General features: G+C 37.0%; 2 protein-coding genes across 5 annotated transcripts; both read right to left on the reverse strand.

Annotated features, from left to right (window-relative positions):
• Positions 1-6,322: 6,322 nt before the first annotated feature.
• LOC113361417 lies at positions 6,323-8,201 on the reverse strand. Its single transcript, XM_026604668.1, has 5 exons — positions 7,995-8,201; positions 7,325-7,475; positions 7,150-7,220; positions 6,834-7,037; positions 6,323-6,530 (listed from the first exon to the last, which is right to left on the reverse strand). Exons 1-5 carry the CDS (start codon positions 8,187-8,189, stop codon positions 6,519-6,521), a joined length of 633 nt encoding a protein of 210 aa, XP_026460453.1. The 5' UTR covers positions 8,190-8,201; the 3' UTR covers positions 6,323-6,518.
• Positions 8,202-8,572: 371 nt separating this feature from the next.
• On the reverse strand, positions 8,573-12,209 carry LOC113356683. 4 transcript variants are annotated; one of them, XM_026599893.1, is made up of 4 exons: positions 11,762-12,209; positions 10,715-10,793; positions 10,205-10,640; positions 8,573-9,646 (listed from the first exon to the last, which is right to left on the reverse strand). In XM_026599893.1, the coding sequence occupies exons 2-4, from the start codon at positions 10,723-10,725 to the stop codon at positions 8,795-8,797; spliced, it is 1,299 nt and encodes a 432-aa protein (XP_026455678.1). In that variant the 5' UTR covers positions 10,726-10,793; positions 11,762-12,209; the 3' UTR covers positions 8,573-8,794. The 4 variants fall into 4 exon arrangements, with proteins under 4 accessions (XP_026455678.1, XP_026455677.1, XP_026455676.1 ...); XM_026599892.1 differs by having other exon boundaries at positions 10,715-10,796; XM_026599891.1 differs by having other exon boundaries at positions 10,205-10,793.
• Positions 12,210-22,172: the final 9,963 nt, after the last annotated feature.

Below are 22,172 nucleotides of genomic sequence, written 5' to 3' on the forward strand. Positions count from 1 at the left end.
TTTCATTTCTCGATCTCTCTGAATCTTCTCGGCATCTTGTCTGAACTTTTGATTCTCGAACGAGCGCAACTTATCTTTCCCTTGTCTTCAAATCTCCGCATCATTTCCGTCGATTTTTCTGTAAACGTCGACCACTTAATGCCGCCTCACTCTGAAATTTAGGTAACCTGTAATGAAGAACAGAGATTCGGTCGAGGATTGTATAGTGTAGTGAACTGGGATGGCCATTGGCACCCACTGATGGATACGAGACACCCAGTAGCAGCCCCTTAACCCGTGTTTGGCTCCAAATAGCGTCGTCCTGTGAAATAACACATGCCTCTAGTGACCATAACACTCATTTTGCGCCTATTTCCACTTCTTTTTCTCCAATAACTCCAAAACACCTAATAACACTCAAAAGCAAACATAAGATACATAATTTACAAGAAAACTCGCAGAGAAGCATAAACAATAGATAAAAATCAAGGTGTTTTAGACACCTATCATTAGGTTGTTTAAGGACGTCAGCTAAAGGAATCAATTGCGTAGAACCTTGCAAGGTTCAAGAAATATAAGGAGCGCGACTTGTAACTGAACCACTTGGAGGGTGTATTCGGTCTCAACCATATTCCAGTCTAAAGTCTGATAGTAGGATAGTGTCTGTAGCGGATTAATACAGATCGGTATTCAAATTTGGACGAGGTCCAGGGGTTTTTCTTCTATTTTGGTTTCCTTGTTAGCAAAACTTCTGGTATCTTGTGCTTTTCCTTTTCTTCATTATATTGTTTATCTTTACATTATGATTTACACAAGTAGTACGTATTCAATTCTAACACCGCTAATATAATTAAGATCGATTACGAGACTTGTTTCTTGTAGAATACGTATCTTGAAAGATAGATAACAAGTTTCATACTTGGCACAATTCAGATCTTTTGGATACGACTAGATTGATCTTGTATATTGATTTTTGAGATTTTCCAAGTATTCTTCTTAACACTCAGGTTCACAGACTCCTTTGTCTTTACTTTCTGATTGAGAAGAGATAGACACATAAATATGTACATATTTTCAAGGATCATTAAGTTGCTCTACTTGCAGTTGTATTAGGTTTTTTCCATATTGGTTGTCGAACGAAAAAGTTGGTGGTATACTTGGTACATGATAAGTTCTTAATGTACATGATTTTAGTGTCTGTTCCATACTTGTTTTAGCTATACTTCTTGGATTCTATGTTGTATTAATCTTGTCTTCTCATTTATTTGTTTCTTTAGGTATATCATCCGAAAATCTATCGAAATGGTGTTAAGAATAGGAAAGGAGTTCATTCCGGCAAGAAAAATAAGAAGTTGAAATGCTCAAACACAATTATTGAAAACAAGTTCCAGGAGAATTTATGGTTGGTAACAAATATCCCAAAGCCAACCGTAACACAAGCTCAATTTCTACTAGAAGTTCATAATGAGTTACGGTTGATTCCAAGCTAACTGTAACTAAAGTTGACGAGATATGAATATTTGGCCACTGATATGTTGTAGAGGACGATGATACGAATGCACCCTAAAAAGAATGAGGCAATATAATAACATATGTACAAGTTGTGGCCGAAATGGCAAAGTACAAAAAAGGTATACATGAGGAATTATGGCCAGCTTTGAGGAGCTCGACACCAACCGTAACTCTGAGTGTTTCAACAAGCTTTTTTGATCAGAGCTTATGGTTGGGGACAAATCTATCCGAAACTCTGGGGATTTTGGCGAGTTATTATGGTCATACTTACGGTTGGTTTGAGGTTATTGATACAAACCATAACTAAGGGTATTTGGCACGTGTGTGAGGCTATGAATCGAAGAAAACACGGACCCGAAGAGATTTTGAATACCTAATTCGTGAGGACTATATAAACACACCTCTTAAACATTAAGAAGACATATTTTATACAACTTTGCAAGTCTTCGAGAGGAGAAACATCACAACATAGCAAAAGCTACGGTTTTTGGTCGGTTCTCATTAATCATAATGATATCTTTTCACTTTTCTCATATGTATAACATGGAAGCTACTATATCCGTGAGTAGCTAAAAACCCAATTGATTGAGGATAAATTCTAAGTTCTAGACAAGATTTAAGTTTTTATAAGAATCTATTTTGAAGTTCTTCACATTTTTATTGCTTGTTTATACTATAAAGAATGTTTATGATCGATTAATAGATTGTTTAGGTGGCCAACTGAATTAATTTTTTTATTTAATCTAATGCTAGTATTGAGTTAGGAGATAAGTAATCGTCGAATAACTTTCACACAAGTATAAAACACGAGACCTTGCAGAGGGATTTTGTAGAGCGATTGTGTGTATAAACAACACTTGAAAGTGACCTTGAGCTAAGAGTCTAACTACTAGGATCAACCTAATTCACAAAATATAAAGCATTCGGCCAAATTACACCTTGAGTGAGCTACCAATAGGTGGCTTAGACGAATAAAATATGGTATTGGAGAGCTTCCGTACTCAGTGATATAAGGAATTTAGGGGGTAACACTGAGCTAGTTGTTATTCCATGGTCGGTAATAATATGTAATTAATGGTATTAATGGATAAGTATAGTAACTTGATGAAGGTTTATTAACGAAGAAGGATTCCTCGATCATCTCTCCCTCTAATGCTTACAACTTAATCTTTTAATTGCTTCGTTTATTTACTTTGAAATCTAAAACAAAATCCCCCTTTTGTAACCTTGGCGACAACTAAAACTCCCCGCTCTTCGTGGGAACGAAGCTGACTTCCATTATATTATTTATAATGAGTGAAATAAGATTAGTTATAGTGAGTGGAAATAAGATCGCTAATGTGATTGCACCTGCGACACGCATCAGTACTCTCTTATTTTCATTTGGTATTAAAGCAGGCAAATACCTTTAGAACTAACAAGTTTGTGTTTCAAAGTGTTATAAATCTGTATCCACGTACTATAATGACGTCCAATGGCTTTGATTATGCAAAATGCTTGGACTTACCTCAAAGGATAATTCCTTAGTTGATTCTTCTGAATCTAGAGGTAAAGAACATGTGTCATTAGTCTCTGAAGATATTTTCTCCAAGTCTCCTAAAGTTTCAAGATCGGAGTCAAAATGGGATCGTTCCAGAATTTGCAATGACTCATCTAAGATCATTGAACATCAAACCTATGCGATAAAAGACTTTTAAGAGAAGTATGCTCAGTTTTCTGATGAACTCAACCAATCAATTAACAGTGAACATGATCTTTGTGATGTTGTTAAAAAAAATTGTTATAATATCAATAAACTTTTTCAAGAACTTAATCTAAGAAGAGAAAAGGTTTGTAGACTTGAAGATAATGTCAGAAAGATCGCCGCACGAGAGAAAATATTAATTGAGACTCATTCCTTTGAAATAAATGTCCTACATTCGCTGAAAGAAAAGACTGGATCTGATCTCATATTATCTTAGGAGCAGTGTAAGTCCTTGAGAAATAAAAATGTTGTGTTAAAGCACAAACTTTCTCCGACATCAATTGTCTCTGATAATCTCTCAAAGAACTTATCTAGTGCCGAGATGGTCACTCCTACTCCTATATGATGTCTAAATACACATCATAAGACATCATCTAAGAGAGCCCTAGTTCGAGATAATGTTTTCAATACTCCTTCTGATTCTCTTCTGTTCTATGCAATCATTTTCTCATTATAGTAAAAATGGTCATCTTACAATGAAATGTTTTCATAGGAAGAAGCAGATTACTGATTTCTAAAAATTGCTTTACTTTGCAGTCAAAGAGTTAAAAATCTTGTCAACTTCTCCAATTGATCCTGACTGCACAATCAGCCAAAACACTTATGATGAAAATATTCAGAATCTCTCTTCTCGAATATTCTATAAGTCTAAAAACTCTAATGGTACAATGCCCTGTCACAATGACAATTCCAATACCAGAATTCCTACTGATAAGAAGAGTTTGTCTGATAAATCTGTGTTTTGGGGTCAAAAACTTGTTGACTCCAGACCACTAACACGAATTTCCAGAGGACCATGACTTTCGTCCTTGATAAAATATTTTTCTAAAGAACTTTCTTGTGAACTTGACAGGACCAGGAGACAGGAAAGGTTTTTACCCTCCCCGAAAGAAGATTTGAAGCCCTCGAAAAAGGGCTATGAAGGAAATGATGCAAAAGGTAAGTATTATCGTCGTCATAAGAAAAACAGACTCGGAGTATTCATTTTGGATACAAATGGTGAGTTGCAACCTCATCCTGTCATTACTTAGTTATTGACAGGTGCATCCTCAAAATCTAACTTGACACTTCTGACAACGAGAATGCTCAAGTTTTATTTTTCTTACTACATGCTAAAGGATTATCGCCCTCATAAAGATTCAGGAACAAAATGTGTTTGTTGAGCCATGCTCCGATCACGATATATTCAGTATCTTTAGAGTTAAGATCTTTTAACTTAGTGGAACCACATTATATTAAGTCCAAAATGTAATGACATGATGTGGGTATCAAATCACATTATGCTCTTAATAGTTTTCTCCCTTCTTATATGACTCATAAGCAAGAGATGAGTATATGATTCTACAAGCTGAAGTGCAAACTATGCTCTTAGAATTTCATCTAATCATATCTTGATACTTAAACTTTCACTCGAAGGAAATTCATGCATTATCATCTTATAATGGGCCTTGGATGCTAAGGTTGTTTGCATACTTATTCCTTTGACCGGCCCGAAGACACCTTGTTGACCGGTTCGTGTACTCCTAAGGGAACCCTAGCTGTTCATTTGAGGGGACCTTCAATCCACATTTGTGAAGGATTTTAAAATTGAAGGGCATTTTTCAATGTTTTTATGATTTCCTCTCATAAATCCCATTTATGGGTCCAGACAAAGATGGGTATACCTTTCCGGGGGTTCCTCTACAGAAAAACAAATTTAGAAGAAAAAGAATAGTGTTTACAATCAAGAAATTTCGGAATCAGAAATACCCTGGCGGTTACAAGTTCACATGTATTTCGTATGTACGCAGCAATAAAAACGTTGCGCTTTGAGTTTAAGTTTTAAATCTAAGTTTCCTACGGCGAGACTAGAAAGTTATCCCACGAGAATTTCTCCAAAGCTGCTAATGTGGGTGCCAGGTTTAATGGGGTGTAGCAAGCCAAAACAAAAGCTATTTTGTCTTATATGAACATTTGTTTTATCTTATTATAGTTTTGATACGCCCCCACTTTATTTGGTACCCCTATTAGCAATGTTGAATTTCTCTCCGGAATCGATCCATGAGGACTGAGGACAGTCAGGAGGAATAGACCCAAAAGTATTGGTGTATGAATAAAATATTAGCATTATAGCCGCATGTTTAGTTTCTAAAAGAAATGTTTAGCAGCATTCAGACTAATCTACGAGACTCGTAATTGTAATCATGTAAAATGTGTATTATAATTCTTATTAAAAATTTCGTTATTCATCCCCTTCTAACCCTTCTCCTCCTCATCTCTAAAAGCCTAGCAACAAAAACAGTTACGACGGTGTTTGCTACAGAGCTCAAGGTATCAAAAATAGCAGAAAATCTCTCTTCTTGTAAAGCCCAGCGCATTGAAACAAAGAAACATATTCCATCAAGAATCTTGCACCGAATCATCATCAGTCCCCTTACGCATGCATCCACTATATATGCTCTTCTTACATTCTTGATTCTTCTGGTAGATATCCTTTTGCTCACTGTGTAGACGCAGATAAGCAACCACCGAGAAGATTAGTCTGCAGACATTCTTAATGGAAAAATTTCCTAGATGAACTGAATTTTTTTCCTTAGATTAGTCTGTATAACCACCTGAAGATGATGAGAAAAGATTGAGATGGATTACTTCTACCACTGAATAAGACTGATCACTGACTTGAAATGAACAGAATACACCAAACAAACTTATAGTGAAGACTTGAGAGAGAGAAGAAAACAACAAGGGTGTCTGTTGTTATTGCCTATAAAAACGAAAGTTGGTTGCTTCTAGGATGCTTCCTTGATTTTTTTCCTACTGTCATAGTTTTCAAATGCTTCCTTTTTTGTGTTACAGGTTAGAACCAAGGACACCCACTAGCACATGACATAATGTATAGCATCCACCCAAAAATACAATAAAATGTGTTTCAGATGTTAGAAAAACTCAATCTTCCCTACTTTTCTAATATAGTTCTAACTTTTTCTACTAGCTCTTTTCGTGTGAAAACTAGGACCTTTTAAGCGTCACATTCTTCAGGTTAAAGATGTTCTTGTTGTACTGATAAAACCCCCCAATAAATCCAGATTAAAAATAAAGACCAAGCTGTGAATTTAAAATGATCAGGTTGGCCAATTATATAGACTTTTTTTTTTTATTTTTAATCATCAAATTCATCTTTTCTAATACAGAGGATAGCTTCGCAGGACTCCATACACCTATAACTAAATTCTCAGGCGAGCTTGCTGCACCCTGGAGAAGATAAGCTAACAATTGTCAATGAGCGAGTGTAGTTGCTCTCCCTTTACTTCTTCACCTGGTAAAATGACAGAGACAGAATGAAATCCACAATTAGCTGCAATCATCCTTCCCCATGGCTCATAGAGTCATAATCAACACACTAGGCTAATGAATCGTAATTAATTTGCTTCTACTATACAATCAAAGCAGTTGGTTTCAATCATATATGAACATAATTTGTCTAGGATCACAAATCAGTGTTGATAATTATGACCAGTCCAAGAGGTGGCAAGTTGCTGGCCCACATACGACAACATGGTTGCTAAAGAATTATAAAACAAAAGATATAGGAGTTCATTTAACAAGCTTGAAAGCTTACCCGCATGTGCTTAGCAATAGAAGGTAGCCACTTCTCCCCCCTAATTTTTTTCAGCTCTGCAACTCTTTCTTCCTCTCTTTTAGCTTTTGCTTTTGCTGCGGCATCTTTAGCTTCAAGTCTAGCCAGCGATTTCTTACAAGCATCTCTTGCAGAAGCAATTATTTCTACACCATCCACGGCAACGGACTTGAGCTGACATTTAAACTGCTTAGCCACCGCCAAAATGGATATTAACACTATTGAATTAATGAAAAACAAAACAAAACGATATTACACAAACAGTAAAGCAGCGAATTCTTAAAATAAGAAGATATACCTTTTTCGACTTCTCATCTACCTCATATCCAGGAAGAATCTTTGGCCTCTTTCTTGGCAGTTTAGATCCATCTAGCAAAGACGAATATAACCAATTTATTGGTACTTCCCCCACTAACTACTCTTTATCTTCTAATTGACTATATTAGAGACACAATTTTGTAAGTAAAACCTACCAACAGGATCAAATACAATCCCCAAAGGAGCATGCCTAAACAATCGAATACCTCCACCTTCATCTATTGCTGGTTCATCATCACATTCAGGAATGGGTTCGTTCACCATTTCTAAGCTCTTGTCTAACATATCTTCTAAGAGTTTTTGTACCTGCCATTAAGTCCACAAGGATTTACCAAGCCGCAGCGAAAAGAGTCACTAATATCAGATACAAATCCAAGACCAGCAGTAATACCAAACCATTATGTTTTACTGTAGTGAGAACTCGTCATACATGAACTCACCTCAAACAAGAATCAATTTCTCAAAACATACAACTTCTTATATCAAAATTTACCAATAATTTTATCAAAGTAATAAGTCTTAATAGCTAAAAAAAGTATCTTAGCCCTTGCTAAATGTTCCAATTCTTAGAACTACTCCGTTTCAGAAACGACATTTCAATTGTTATTTTCTTTTTCTTATTAAGGTTTTAAGATATTGAATGAGCTAACAGTGTCGATTAAAACCCATTAATAGACCAGAATACTAAACCCTACATCCTTTAAAAGACAATAACCTAATCACTCTACCTAGAATTTAATGAACTTCACTTTTATTATTCTCTAAGAACGAAATGTATAAACTCAAATAAAACTCATTCGATTTCTTAGAGGAAGATGAAACTACCTTAACAACATAGTGCTTGGGTTTCGGTTTTTCTTCAGAATTTGATGTACGATTGGAGGTTTTTGGAACAGGGCCATCAGTGGCGGCTGATTGATTACTAATATCAGTAGCTATAGAATTGATTGCAGCTCTCCATTCAGCATCACCATCTTCCTCTTCACTGCTGCTGCTACTGCAATAAGCTGTTTCACCCATCTCCCTCTCTCTTTGTTTCTCAAGTCGACTCGCTCTACAACTAAATACGCCCAACTTGTTAAAAGTACACTGTCGGTTGTAGAAAATCGACAGGGCTATTTTACAAATTTACAGCACCAGGAGTCCAGCTGTCCAGGACAACATTGACAAGGCCGTGGTCTCATAAACACAGTAAGAAGGCTGACGGGTGTAGGTGTAGCCAATTGGGCATGCAGCTGCAAGTATATAGCCGTACATAGGAATCGAAGGCGCTGTCCAACAGCTGCCCATAAAGCATTGCTGTAAATCATAAAGGCAGCCAAGAATGGAGGTTGAATTTCTTGGCATGTCAGATTATCCTCCAAAAGATAGTTAAACATGGAATGTATTGATAAATATTTTACTTTTGAACTGTATATTGAATTAACAAATGCACATTCTATAGATCGTGTCATTACAGGTGGAGGAAATTCAAATATTTTGTGTGTAAGATGTATGAGGATAGGTATATTACAAAGGCAACCACCATGATCCATGGCAGCAGGAAAATGAGAAAGAATGATCAGAACTCACATATTATGATACAAAGAAGGACGAAAAGGTTACAAAAAAGAAACCACATTCGGTCAACGGTTAAACGATACAGCATTGGGGAGTTTCCATTTTCTGTGCCAGTAAATAGACACTCTAGACCATAATGGGAACCTAAAACTGTATTCCAGAGGCTCGTCTGCTGCACCTCCAACTGTCAGAGGTAGCCAAACATATCTCGAGTCCCTTAAATCAGCTGGGTTCCATCTATCTGCCATGAAAATAAATGAGCCAGGAATTCCTGGCAGAGGGAGCACATAGGTACTCTGTGCAAAGAATGTTGTGTGTCTGAATATCCTATTCCCTCCTGTACAAGGATTGCCAATTGTTTCCCATGGACCCATGATCGATTCTGCTGCATGGGCAAGGGCCTCATTTGGTGCCCAACCTGAACAGCCAGAGGTTATCATATAATATGTTCCTTGATACTTGAACAGTGCAGGAGCTTCTCTACGGTGCCCTACCAGAATTCTTCTCATTTCGTGCGTAACATCGAGATAATCATCAGTTAATGGTCCGACGTGAAGTTCACTGTTGCCTTCTGAAGAGTAGATTACATATGCAATGCCACTATCGTCTTTGAAAATAGTCATGTCTCTGCTGTCAAAACCATGAGGTTGTTTGCTGTAAAGGTACTCAAAGGGTCCTACTGGAGTTTCACTTATTGCAATACCGACGGAGGCTTTGGTGTAATTAGCATCATCAATGTGCATCCACATTATGTACTTCTCTGTCTTGTCATTGTAAATCACCTTGGGCCTCTCAAGCACGTTGAGTTTGTAAAGGTCGTGGGTCATATTTGTCTGCTCTACTGCAAGTACAATGCCCTCATTCTTCCATGTCCACAAGTCCTTGGAAGAGTAGCAACTGATCCCAATTACGTCGACCTGAAGCAGTAATGAATGTCATTCAACATCTCAGAATGCATTATAAAGATACAAAACAACTGAAATATAATACAACGCTAATTCAACTACAACATGGTCCGCTGCCTTCCGTAGCAGAGAAAATTAAAAAACTAGCGCTGTATTATATTTCAGTAAGTACGACACCCCAAACTTTTTTATACAGTAAGTACGACACCCCAAACTCTTTTAAAACAAAACCAACTCTAAAAGCATCAACACTCAGCAACATCTACGTACTTACTGTATAAACATGCTTCCTTGTCTCGATCGTTACAATGCTTCCTTTTCCAGAAAGGCAGTAAATATGGACATAGTAATAAAACAATCTATTCCCTCCAACATATATACATGCTTTTAGCACAAATTAAACAAAGAAAGAAATTTTATTGGAGAAATGTACTATATCACCATTCAGCAGTTGTTAATATCAGTGAACATCCATGTGAGACTATCGTTACCATTCTCATCACCAGCTACGTCACAGGTTAAAACAAACAATCCAAACTATCGTAGAAATTTCACCAACATTAAGCTTACCCGTGCAGAAGCTCTTTGATGAGCATGGTAAGTAGGACCATCTTTGTTCTCTCCGTACCAATAATAAGTCTTGAATCTGTCAACATATAAAATCCCACCTCCATGAGCTTGAATGGGTTCTCCATTTGTGTCTAACCAGATCCTCCCTGGATAAAAGTTTAACTCATCATTATCGGTGTTGTTCATTGGTCCAACAGCCATCCTTCTATCAGGAAAGAACAAATGTCTAAACTGAGAATTCTCATCAAGGAATTCTTCAATTATCGACAGGTGCCGCTTAGGCTTTGGCTTTCGTTTAATTGCACGTGGTGATCTTTTTACCCTTGGGGGTTGGATAAAAAAACTCTCCTCCTCGATCTTTTCAAGGTCACGAGTCAGTAAATGGCTATTCAGCCGCACCGGAATGTCCCCTTCTTCCCCATCTCCATAAAAGATACTAGTATAAAAATGGATAATAAGAACACATCCCACCAGGCACCAAACCACAATAGGTAATGTACATTTGCTTACTGCATCACCATGGAGAGAGGCCAGTTTCCTATATTTGTTTCCCATTTATGTGCTCCACCTTCTATACCTCCAGATAAAGCTGCTGTTCAGAAAATGTCACCAGTGTAGTCCCAAACCAATCAGCTATACATTACTTCAGAAAGAAAAGAAGAGAAAAACAGGTTTATAGAAAGAAAACTTATAGACAAGTGAGATCCTCTTCTTAAGTATATGATTTGAGATCAGATGGTTGACTACCTAATTACAAGAAGTGGAAAAAAGTACATGAAAAAAATCCCTATTGATACAATAAGATGAATTTCACTTTTTGCATTGCCACAGATATCCATTTCCTGTACATGTTCCTGATTCTTAGTTTTCATTCCCTTTCCTATCTTTAGGTAAAGTAAGAGTTAAAAAAGAAACCCATGTAGGTACAACCCAGTAGGCCATACTATAGCCAAAATTACCCAGCTAGAAGTCTATGTATTAAGTGATCGGTAGGTAGTCGAACAGAGCCGATTATATGCTTTATATAGAGAAGATTCATCCTAACTAGTGGAATGCGCCTGCAATTCATTACCAATCCTAAAGCAAGTCTCAGAAGTGTAATTCATAGCTCATTTCTGAAACAAACTAACCAAATGCACATTTATCAGGATTTCTAGTAACCTTGGATCAAAAACAGTGTCTGAATCGAGAACCAATTCATGCAATCAATTACAATTTGATCAGGGAGTGAAAAATTGATACCAAATGGTTCATAAAAGAATACTTGGTCCAAGTAAACGAAGGAATAGAAACTCCATTTCACCACTCCTACTGGTAAATATTCAGATGCACCACTTAAATTCTTAAGTTAAATAACAAAATCCAGTGATAAATAACCAAATTCATGCTTGGCAATCAATCAACTATTACTGGGTATACCGCAACAACAAAAACCTAGCTAATGTGATTAGAAATCAACAAATTAACTCCATTTTAGAAAGCTCAAGAGCACCCTAAATCAAGATAATTTCATTAACTCCAGATATATAAATGCACAGAAAAATTTCAATTTCTTACCTAAAAACAAGATCAGATCTTTAGTAAACCACAATCTTAAGACATGGGTTGTCGTTGAACTCTGCCCACCGTTTACCTCCCTAATACTCAAAAGAAAATGAAGTTATAGCTAACCTTCTTTTCAAAGTCTTATCTTTTAATAAAGAATCCTAATTTTGTTTCAGCAGAAAGTGTTTTTTCCAGCTCCAAAACACTTGTTTACTTTAACGAATTGATTGAAAAAAAAAAGAAGGTTTAACTACCATGAGAACATCGAGGAGTTGTTGGCTTTGTTTAATAATTTAGTCTAAGCTGGATTGGTTTGATTGATGCTATTAGTAAAGATGCTCTGTTTTTAAAGTTCTTCTACTAAGTACTGACTACTGAGACATTGAAAATTTTGTATCTAGTAATCATGATTAATCATAGATAGTCAATAATGAAACGGATTCTTGTTTATTTTACTCGGTTATTAGCTGTCTCTTTAATCTGCATTGAGTACTTGGATAAGTACAATCGTAACCACTAGTTAGACCTAAAAAATATATTCGAGTCAACTCAGTGTCAAAATCCAAGCGAGTCACTAGGATTGTTAGAGCAGTTCCTATTTTGCTCCCACTATGGACTCTTTTTTTTACTCGGTCAACAAAAATAGAATAAAAAAACGAAATTGTACAGGGACTAGGCTATATTAGCGTTAAGCCAAAAGGCTGCACGCCAATAAAACCTATTTAAAACGAAAATAAACCTCTCCAAGCCATTCAACAGAATGAATAAAACCTGGCATACCCTCATAAAACTCATAATTTTCCTCAGCCAACAAACAAGCTTGTTTTGCCGAGGCATCAACTGAAAAATTAGCCTCTCTGTAGCTATGGACATAACTAATATTGTTGTAAAAACTCTTCGCCATTCTCCACTTCTGCATTAGCTGCCACGACAACTCTCCTTTTTGGAGAGCAAAAATGCAACTCATCGAATCCGATCTGACGCATAGATTTTTGACATTCCATCTTTGAGCAACAACTGCACCACAAATAACCGCACAAACTTCAGCATAGAAGTTGGTCTGCCAGCCCAGTCCAACGCACAAAACTCCCAAAACTGTCGAGTTAGAATCACGAAAAACTACACCAGAACCAGCTTGGCCCGGGTTGCCAAGTGATGCACCATCACAACAGATCATAAGCTCACCTGGATTAGGCGGCGTCCAAGTAACTTCAACTGGAACAGAGTGTTTGCAAGATCTATGCTTCACTCTAAAGAAATTCAAAATTCGCAAATCATCTAACGCATTATACATGTGGCCCTTCATTCTAATTGAGTTATCACGAATTACCTGATGAACCCGTCCCTTAAATTCAAGCCATCGAACTCGCATGTTCTCATAATAAGCCTTATTCCGCAGCTTCCATAATTCCGTAACTATTGCAAGATTTGCAACAAGCCACAGATCCTTTATCATCCTACTCCATCCTTTTGCAACCTTGTAAGAGGCCACAAGATCTTCATTCGGTTTCAGATTAAAAATATCAGCTGCCCAATTCCAAATCTTCTTAGCAATTTTGCAATGCCAAGTAGTATGGCTTACATCTTCACAATCCTCCCTGCACAAGCGGCACATAGAAGGCATCTCCCTACCTGTCTTCTTTATGATATTATCATCAGTAGCGCAACATTGCTTATTAAATAACTTCCAGTAGGTCGCGCTTATTAAATAACTCCCACTATGGACTCAACAAACATGAAAAATGGATGTATAAACCAACAAGGTTTGTTGAGTGAGTTGGATGGTGTAGGCCGCGCTTGATGAAAGGTCGGGCTATCGTGGAACAAGCGCTGGCATTTGAGCCAGAAACGCGCAGGCCATCTTCAACCACTGGAGAGTTTTCTTCCAACGCCCGCCTATTCCAGGTACGCCCAGTACAATTCCTGATTCCAAACGATTTCTTTAATACTTTTTTATTCACTTTATCCTATTTTATCTCACTTCATCTATTTTATCTCACCTAAATTTTATATTTTATATTTTATCTTTATCCGACAAAACATTTTATATTAAAAAGAAATACTAGTGGGACCCTGGAAAATCAGATTTTGTTAATTTTGCTCTAATTTACCATAGTGGAATACACATTTTGTTCATCCACGTGTCTCAACAAAAAAATCTTTTTTGTTGATTGCCATAGGAATTGCCCATAAAGTTTAACAAGGGTTTCAGTTTGCTAAAGCTTAAACCCTTGTCACATCACTAGAGGATTCCTACATGGCAAATTTAATCTTGATGTCAACCGAATTGCAGAAAGATTCAATGGAGTAGGTGTCAAAAGATTAACAAAAAAACGTAAAAACAGCTCAAGATCATAGATTTTGAACAGAAAATAGAGTTTTTGTGTTTCTCACTTGGTGTGAGTTGTTTCATTTAACTGACTTAAATCGAAAACATTACAAGAGATAGATACATATAACAAAACAAAATAAGTATGACTAGATTTACAAGAAACGATGGAGAATTATGTTACTTGACGTAGCTTGCGCCTGAATGTGTGGGTCTTGGCTTGATTACGTGTAATACCCCCTTCAAGTCGGAGAGGGAGGTGAAATAGAATGAATGCCCAACTTGCTAACAAGATGACGAAATTGTGCAACTCTAAATGGTTTAGTGAATATGTCAGCAAGCTGATCTGAATAAGGAATGTAGCCAGGCGAGATAAGACCATAGAGTATTTTCTCATGAATAAAATGACAGTCAGTCTCAGTGTGTTTTGTATGCTCGTGGAATACCGGATTTTCAATAATTTGAATTGCAACCTTGCTATCACAATAGATAGGAATAAAACCAGGAACTGATATATGAGAATCGCAAAATAAATATTTCAACAATTGTAATTCAGATGTAACGTTGTCAAGAGCAAGATATTCAGCCTTAGCGGAAGACCGGGATGCAGTCGGTTGTTTATTTGGCTTCCAAGAGAGAGGACTATCACCCAACATAGTGTTGTAAAGCGACGGGTGAGAGGATAACCTGCCCAATCTGAATCAATATATCCTTAGAGAGAAAGAAAACTGGAAGATGAAAAAAAGATATCGTGACCGACTGTACTTTTTAAATAACGAAGAACTCATGTTGCGACATTGAAATGGGAGGTATGCGGATGTTGCATATTTTTACTAAGATAATTGACACAATATTTTACATCAGCACGAGTCGTTATGAGATATAATAATCGACCAATCAAACGAAGATATTGACTAAGATCTAATTACGTTGTACCATCAGTATGTAACAACCGTAAATGTTGTTCCATGGGTAACGGAAAAGTACGAGATCCGGTTAGACCAGAATATGCCAAGATATCAAGGACATACTTCCCTTCACAAAGGAAAATGCCTCTGTGGAAGCAGAAAACTTCAATTACCAGAAAATAAGTGGCAAGTATAAATTTCAAAGATATAATAAAATAATCATTACTACTTGTGATGATTATATCATCAACATAGATGAGAAAGAAAATTGAGATGGACTTACGATGGTAAGTAAACAACGATTGATCTATAGAATATTGAGTAAAACTTTCAGAAAGAAGTGTCGAATAAAATTTATTGAACCATTAACGAGATGCTTGCTTAAGACCATAAAGAGATTTGGTAAGCTTGCAGACACGGGTATCACCCTTTTTAGAGAAACTCGGAGGAATTTTCATATGAATTTCTTTGTCAATATCACCTTGTAGGCATTGTTGATATCTAATTGATGCAAAGACCATTTAAGAATAGCTAAAATAGAAAGTACAACAAGAACAATGACGAGTTTCCCAACAGGTGCAAAAGTGTTGGCATAGCCAATTTCTTCATGCTAAGTGAAACCTTTGGATACTAAACCAGCTATATAAAGTTCAGCAGAGCCGTCCGCATTAATTTTCACCTTATAGACCCACATACAACCAATGGGTGATTTTCCAGGTAGTAGGTCTGTCAAAATCCAAGTTTTAATGGCTTCAAATGCAAGGATTTCTTTAGCCATGATTTCTCGCCACTTATGACATTTCATGTCTTTCGAGAATGACTTAGGTTCCTCAGTTATAAATACACGAGCGACAAATATGTATTGTACTCAGTACAATTTGGAGATCGAGAGACTAGAAACTAAGAAATATGGTTCCTATTGAACGCAACCTTTACTACAAACCCCAGATATATTTCATTAATGAAAACAGAAGAAGGTGCACACGTGTCACTATATGAGCAATCATTATTTACCATATCATACTTTAGTTATTACATCACCAATAATCAGATCATGGCAGCCACAACACCACTACTACAAGATAACAAGACAAGTGAATATGATATTATCGGCCGCTAAAGAATATCCTTGTCCTCAAGGATAAAGTTTCTATAGAGAGATCTGATAGTGGAGATGTCCTCCCAAGTTGCATCTGCAGGAGTGGAGTTAGTCCATTGAATAAGCAATTGTTTAACCTGGTGTTGTCCTCTAATAATGGTTCTGTTCTGCAACACTTTTTCTGGTCTCATGATAATTTCACATGCATGATCTACAATGGGCAATGTAGGAGAAGGAATATGTTGTCTACCAATGTGTTGTTTAAGCTGAGAAACATGGAAGACTGGGTGAATTCTTGTCTGAGAGGGAAGCTGCAATTTGTAGGCTACTAAGCCAATCTTCTGGAGAATGGGAAATGGTCCATAAAACTTGGCCGAGAGCTTAAAGTTCTTTATAAGTGAGACTGATGCTTGTCTATATGGTTGCAGTTTCAGGTAAACCAAGTCACCCACCTCAAAATTTCTATCCTTTCTTGACTTGTCAGCATAAAATTTCATCCTCTCCTGAGCTTCATGCAAATATTCCTTTAGAATGTCCAGCATTGCATCTCTCTCTTTCAAGTTAGACTCAACAGTAGCTACAGAAGTTGTTGCAGCAGATGGAAATGACATGTGAGGAGGAAGGTAGCCATACAAGGCTTGAAATTGAGACATTTTTAAGCTAGTGTGATAACTAGTGTTGTACCACTATTCTGCTACAGAAAGCCATTGGCACCACTTCCAGGGCTTGTGACCAGTAATGCCAAACATGAGTTTACTCTTTCTGACTGGCCATCAGTTTGGGGATGATAGGCTATGTTGAGGTTCAAGCTTGTTCCCAGAGACTTAAACAAATCTTTCCAGAAATAGCTAGTAAAAACTTTATCCCTGTCAGAGACAATGGAAGCAGGTAAGCCATGAAGTTTAAATGCCTGGTCCAAGAAAGCTTTTGCTACATAAGTGGCAGTGTATGGATGGTGTAGAGGAATGAAATGGTTGTATTTATTAAGCCTGTTAACAACCACAAGAATTACAGTCTTTCTATCACTAGCAGCAACCCTTCAATGAAATCCATTGTGATATTTTTCCAGGCTTGCTCTGGAACTGGTAATGGTTGCAGCAAGCCAGCAGGAAAAGTTGTTTATCCTTTGTTTCTCTGACAAGTATCACATTCAGCAACAAAGAGTAGTATATCCTTCTTCATATTAGGCCAGTAGAAGTAGTTCTTGGTCGTGACATAAGTGGTTTGCATCCCTGAGTGACCACCAATTGCAGAAGAATGCGGTGTGCTTAAAATTGTTGATCTAACACCATTTCCAGTGCCAACATATAATCTGGATTTATATCTTAAAACTTCATCTTGATAAGAATAAGGTGGTGCTGAGGTGGAAGAGAGTAGAAGTTGTGGAATAAGTTGTTGAGCTTTGAGGTCACCAACATAGCTGTGAAGAAGTTCAGTCATCCAAGTAGGTTTTGACACAGTCAATGCAGCTATGTGTTCAGTGCCATGAGGTCTTCTAGATAATGCATCAACAACTACATTCTCCTTACCCGTTTTGTATTTAATTTCATAATCAAAACCTAAGAGTTTCATTAACCATCTTTGTTGTAACACGGTAGTAATTCTCTGCTCCAGGAAGTACGTTAAACTCTGATGATCTGTGAGTATGACAAATTTGTTACCTTGTAAATAATGTCTCCACTTCTGGACAACTTTAACTATTGCCCAAAACTCCTTTTCATAAGTAGAAAGTGCTCTTGCTCTGAGCCCCAACGCTGTACTGAAAAAAGAAATTGGTCTTCCTTCTTGAGTTAAGACAGCACCAATGCAGGTGTCACTTGCATCACTTTCAACAGTGAATGGCTGAGTAAAATCTGGTAGAGCAATAACTGGAGTGGTAGATATTGCAGATTTAAGTTTCTCAAACGCAATGGTAGCAGCTGGAGTCCAACTAAAAGAATCTTTCCTCGAAAGGTTAGTAAGTGGCTTGCTAATGGCACCATAATTCTTCACAAATTTTCTGTAATAACCTGTGAATCCAAGAAAGCCCCTTAAGTCTTGATAGAAGTGGAAATGGGCCAACTCTGCATAGATGTTATCTTGTTAGGGTCAGCACATACACCATCAGGAGTAATAATGTGGCCTAAGTATTCCAACTATGACTGGCAAACAACATTTTGAGAGATTTGCAAAAAGTTGGTGTTGTTAGGAAAAAAAAATCTTCAAATGCTCAAGATGCTCAACCATGGAAGAACTGTATATGAGGATATCATCAAAAAAAACTAGTACAAACTTCCTCAAATAAATAACAAAGACTTCATTCATAAGGGCTTGAAAAGCGGCAGGAGCATTGGTGAGGCCAAAGGGCATAACCTTAAATTCATAGTGACCATGATGATTTTTAAATGTTGTTTTGAAAATATTAGCAGGATTGACCAATATCTGATGATACCCTTCTCTGAGATCAATTTTAGAAAGCACCTTGAATCCCTTTAACTCATCTAAAAGTTCATCAACAAGTGGAATGGTAAACTTGTCTTTAATGGTAATGTTGTTAAATTTCCTGTAATTTACACAAAATCTCCAAGAACCATCTTTCTTTTTAACTAAGAGAATTGGAGATGCAAAAGGGTTGTGACTCTGCTGAATGATCCCAGAAGACAACATTTTCTTGACTAATTGTTCAACTACCCCTTTCTGGATGTATGGACATTTATAAGGTCTTTGGTTAGGAGGTTGAGAATCTGGTTTTAATGGAATTGAGTGATCCAAGGTTCTGTGAGGAGGTAAAGAAGTTGGTTCAGCAAATATGTCATTAAATTCATATAGGAGTGGCATTAATGGAGTAGGTACTGGAGGTAGGATAATTGAAGTGGTAACAGAAAAAAAATGACCAATAATTCCATGTGTTGTTTTTTCCCCAAAAAAATTTACAGCTGAACCACTCATCATGAGCAGGGAAGGTGAAGTGGTAGTGCCTTGTAAGGTGAGTTGCTGACCTTGATGAAGAAAAGACACACTAAGTTTAGAAAAGTTAAAAACAACATCACCTAACTTCTTAAGCCAATCAACACCTAGTACCATATCACATCCTCCAAGTAGTAGTAACCTCAAATCTTCAGTGAACTGATACCCCTGCATTTTCCAATGGAGTTGATGATAAATCCCAGTACTCACTGTTTTCTCTCCATTGGCAACTGTAACTAACATGGGGGTAGTTTTCTCCACTTTGCATTTGAGCTTAGCAGCCAAAGAAGAATCCAAAAAGCTTGTGGTGCTACATGTATCAATAAGTATGAAAATAGAAGTTTTCTTTAGTAGATCGGGAATTCTGATAGTATCACCTGTGACAGTACCAGTGAGGGCATGAAGAGAAATTTCCATGTCAGAGTCAATTGGAGATTCCACTACTTCCTCATGATCTAGTTCATGTGAATCAGAACTTTCAGTTTGAACCATGAATAACTGTTGTCTACATTTGCACTTATGTCCCATTGCATAAACTTCATCACAATTATAACAAAGACCTTTATCCCTGCGAATGCGCATCTGCTCCTATGTGAGTCTCTTGATAATTGGATTGGCTGATGCAGGTTTAAGAGTTGTGGGTGAATAAGCCTTTGGTGTTGTAGGAGTTGACTTTGAAATAGTGTAAGAGGGTGAAAGTGGTTTAGGAGGAAAGGTGATGGTAGAGAAATATCTAGAGTTAGTAAAAGAGCTGGAGTTGGTTCTAATGTATTTAGCAGAGGTAGAATGACACTTTTGTTCCTCAATTCTTGCTAAAGAGAAAGCTGTTGCAAGTGATTTGGGATAAAACATAGCTACAGAATTGCGCAATTCCTCCTTCAACCCACTAATGAAACTCGTGACAAAATAATGCTCACTTAAGGATGGATTGTTAGCAAGCATAAGAGCTTTAAGAGCTTCAAATTCTTCAAAATACTCTTCTAAAGAGTTAAGTTGTACTAGTTTATTAAAACTCCCAATAAAATTTTCTTCAACAGGATTTTCAAATCTAACACAAATACCATGAGAAAATTCAAACCAATTTATACGATTGCGACCAACCTGAAAATTGAGAAACCATTTATCAGCCTTTTCATCAAGATAGATAGATGCAATATCAATCGAGTCTCATCGATGTTGTGAAGCCAAAAGTATCATTCACATTTTTGGATCCAGCCACGAGGATTGTCGCCGTAAAATCGTGAAAAATCAAGCTTGGGTACACGATTGAAGTGATTTTGAATCCCTCGTGGAGGAATGGAACCAAAGGATTCTCTAGCTGAACACCATGGTTTTGTCCACCAGAATCATCCTGTTGAGGGGATCTCGATGTAGAAGGTAATCCTGCGAGCAATTCATCGAATAGTTTGTTAATCAACGCCTGATTCGAATCAGTCTGTTGTTGTTGTAGAAGAAGCTTGTCTTCAATAGCAATAAAACGATCATCAGAGCTCAATTGTTGTCGTTGAACTAGTTCTAATACATCTTTAACAGTTTTAGGATCGGAAACTCCCATCGGATTTTTTTTTGGAGTGGCTCTGATGCCAAATGTATTGTAATCAGTACAATTTGGAGATCGATAGACTAGAAACTAAGACATATGGTTCCTATTGAACGCAACAGTAATGACGATCAGATAGTGCACACGTGTCACTATCTGGGCGGTCATTATTTATCCTATCATACTTTAGTTATTACATCAACAATAATCAGATCAGGGAAGCCACAGTGCCACTACTACAAGATAACAAGACAAGTGAATAGTGACAAAATATCTTATGAGAAGATGTAAATTTATCAAATTACAAATAATGAGTGAAAGGATATGAGCAAGTTGGTACAAATGTAATCTTCAAAGTACGTCGGCGGATGACGATCTCGAATAGTTCTGGAATTAATATAAGGAGAAATATATTCATTAACACCATTTAATGAAAAAATGATGAAGGTGATGAATTAATATCAACCAGTGAGCCATTATAGCCGTAAATCGGATAAGTTGGAGTAGGTGAGCGTGAATATTCCATGGAAAGACCAGGAGTGGTTGTACCATCTGTTGGTCCTGTGACATTTGGAGTAATAGTACTAGGTACTGGAGTTGCTTGTATAACATTAGAATGAAGGAAAAAAGAAAAAAGAACAAGATAAGAGCGCCTGGGCGAAGTCACGGGTGATGACAAACCACCACCAAAAACAAAAGAAAAACTAAGAGAGTGGTAAAGACCAACTCCAACCAAGCAAATAAAAAACCAAATTTACAACTACATCAATTTACTTTTGTTTCCTAGCCGCAAATCTTTGGCCTTTCCCTAAATTTTCTATGTTTCCTTTATTAGGAATTTCCCCATTCCATTTGAGCCTTGAGAGCTCTTTTTCCATTTTCCTACCAGCGTTATCTTCATAATTCATATAGTGAGTGAAAAAACGGGGGTCCAACAACCACACCCAATATTTCGTTTAGCAATCTGTATGGACTAACTCCAATATAATTCCAAGAGAATAAACTAAACCGTCAGACTCAATCAAGGAAAAACATCCAAGAGTTATATCTCAATTTCTCAATACAATCTGCAATCGAACAGATAGAAATCTGTGATCCTGATTGATATGAGAAATAACTTGAACGGTATCAAAAACCAATGTTCAAGTGTCAATCAATTTCAATCAACAACAAAAGGTCAGATTTACCAATTGATTGAACTACGCACAACCTGTGATATTTCAATTATATAAACAAATATATAATGCAGAAAAGAAATAACACAGATACCAGAAGTTTTGTTAACGAGGAAACCGCAAATGCAGAAAAACCCCGAGACCTAGTCCAGATTTGAACACCACACTGTATTAAGACGCTACAGACACTAGCCTACTACAAGTTAACTTCTGATTGGAATGTTGTTGATCCCTAACCAAGTCTCACACCGATTAAGGTACAGTCGCGTTCCTTACATCTCTGAATCCCAGCAAGACTCTACGCACTTGATTCCCTTAGCTGATCTCACCCACAACTAAGAGTTGCTACGACCCAAAGTCGAAAACTTTATAAATAAATTTGTCTCACACAGATAAGTCTATTCTGATAGATAAATCTGTCTCCCA

This window comes from Papaver somniferum, chromosome 3 (assembly GCF_003573695.1).
Source record: "Papaver somniferum cultivar HN1 chromosome 3, ASM357369v1, whole genome shotgun sequence".
Classification (NCBI taxonomy): domain Eukaryota; kingdom Viridiplantae; phylum Streptophyta; class Magnoliopsida; order Ranunculales; family Papaveraceae; genus Papaver; species Papaver somniferum.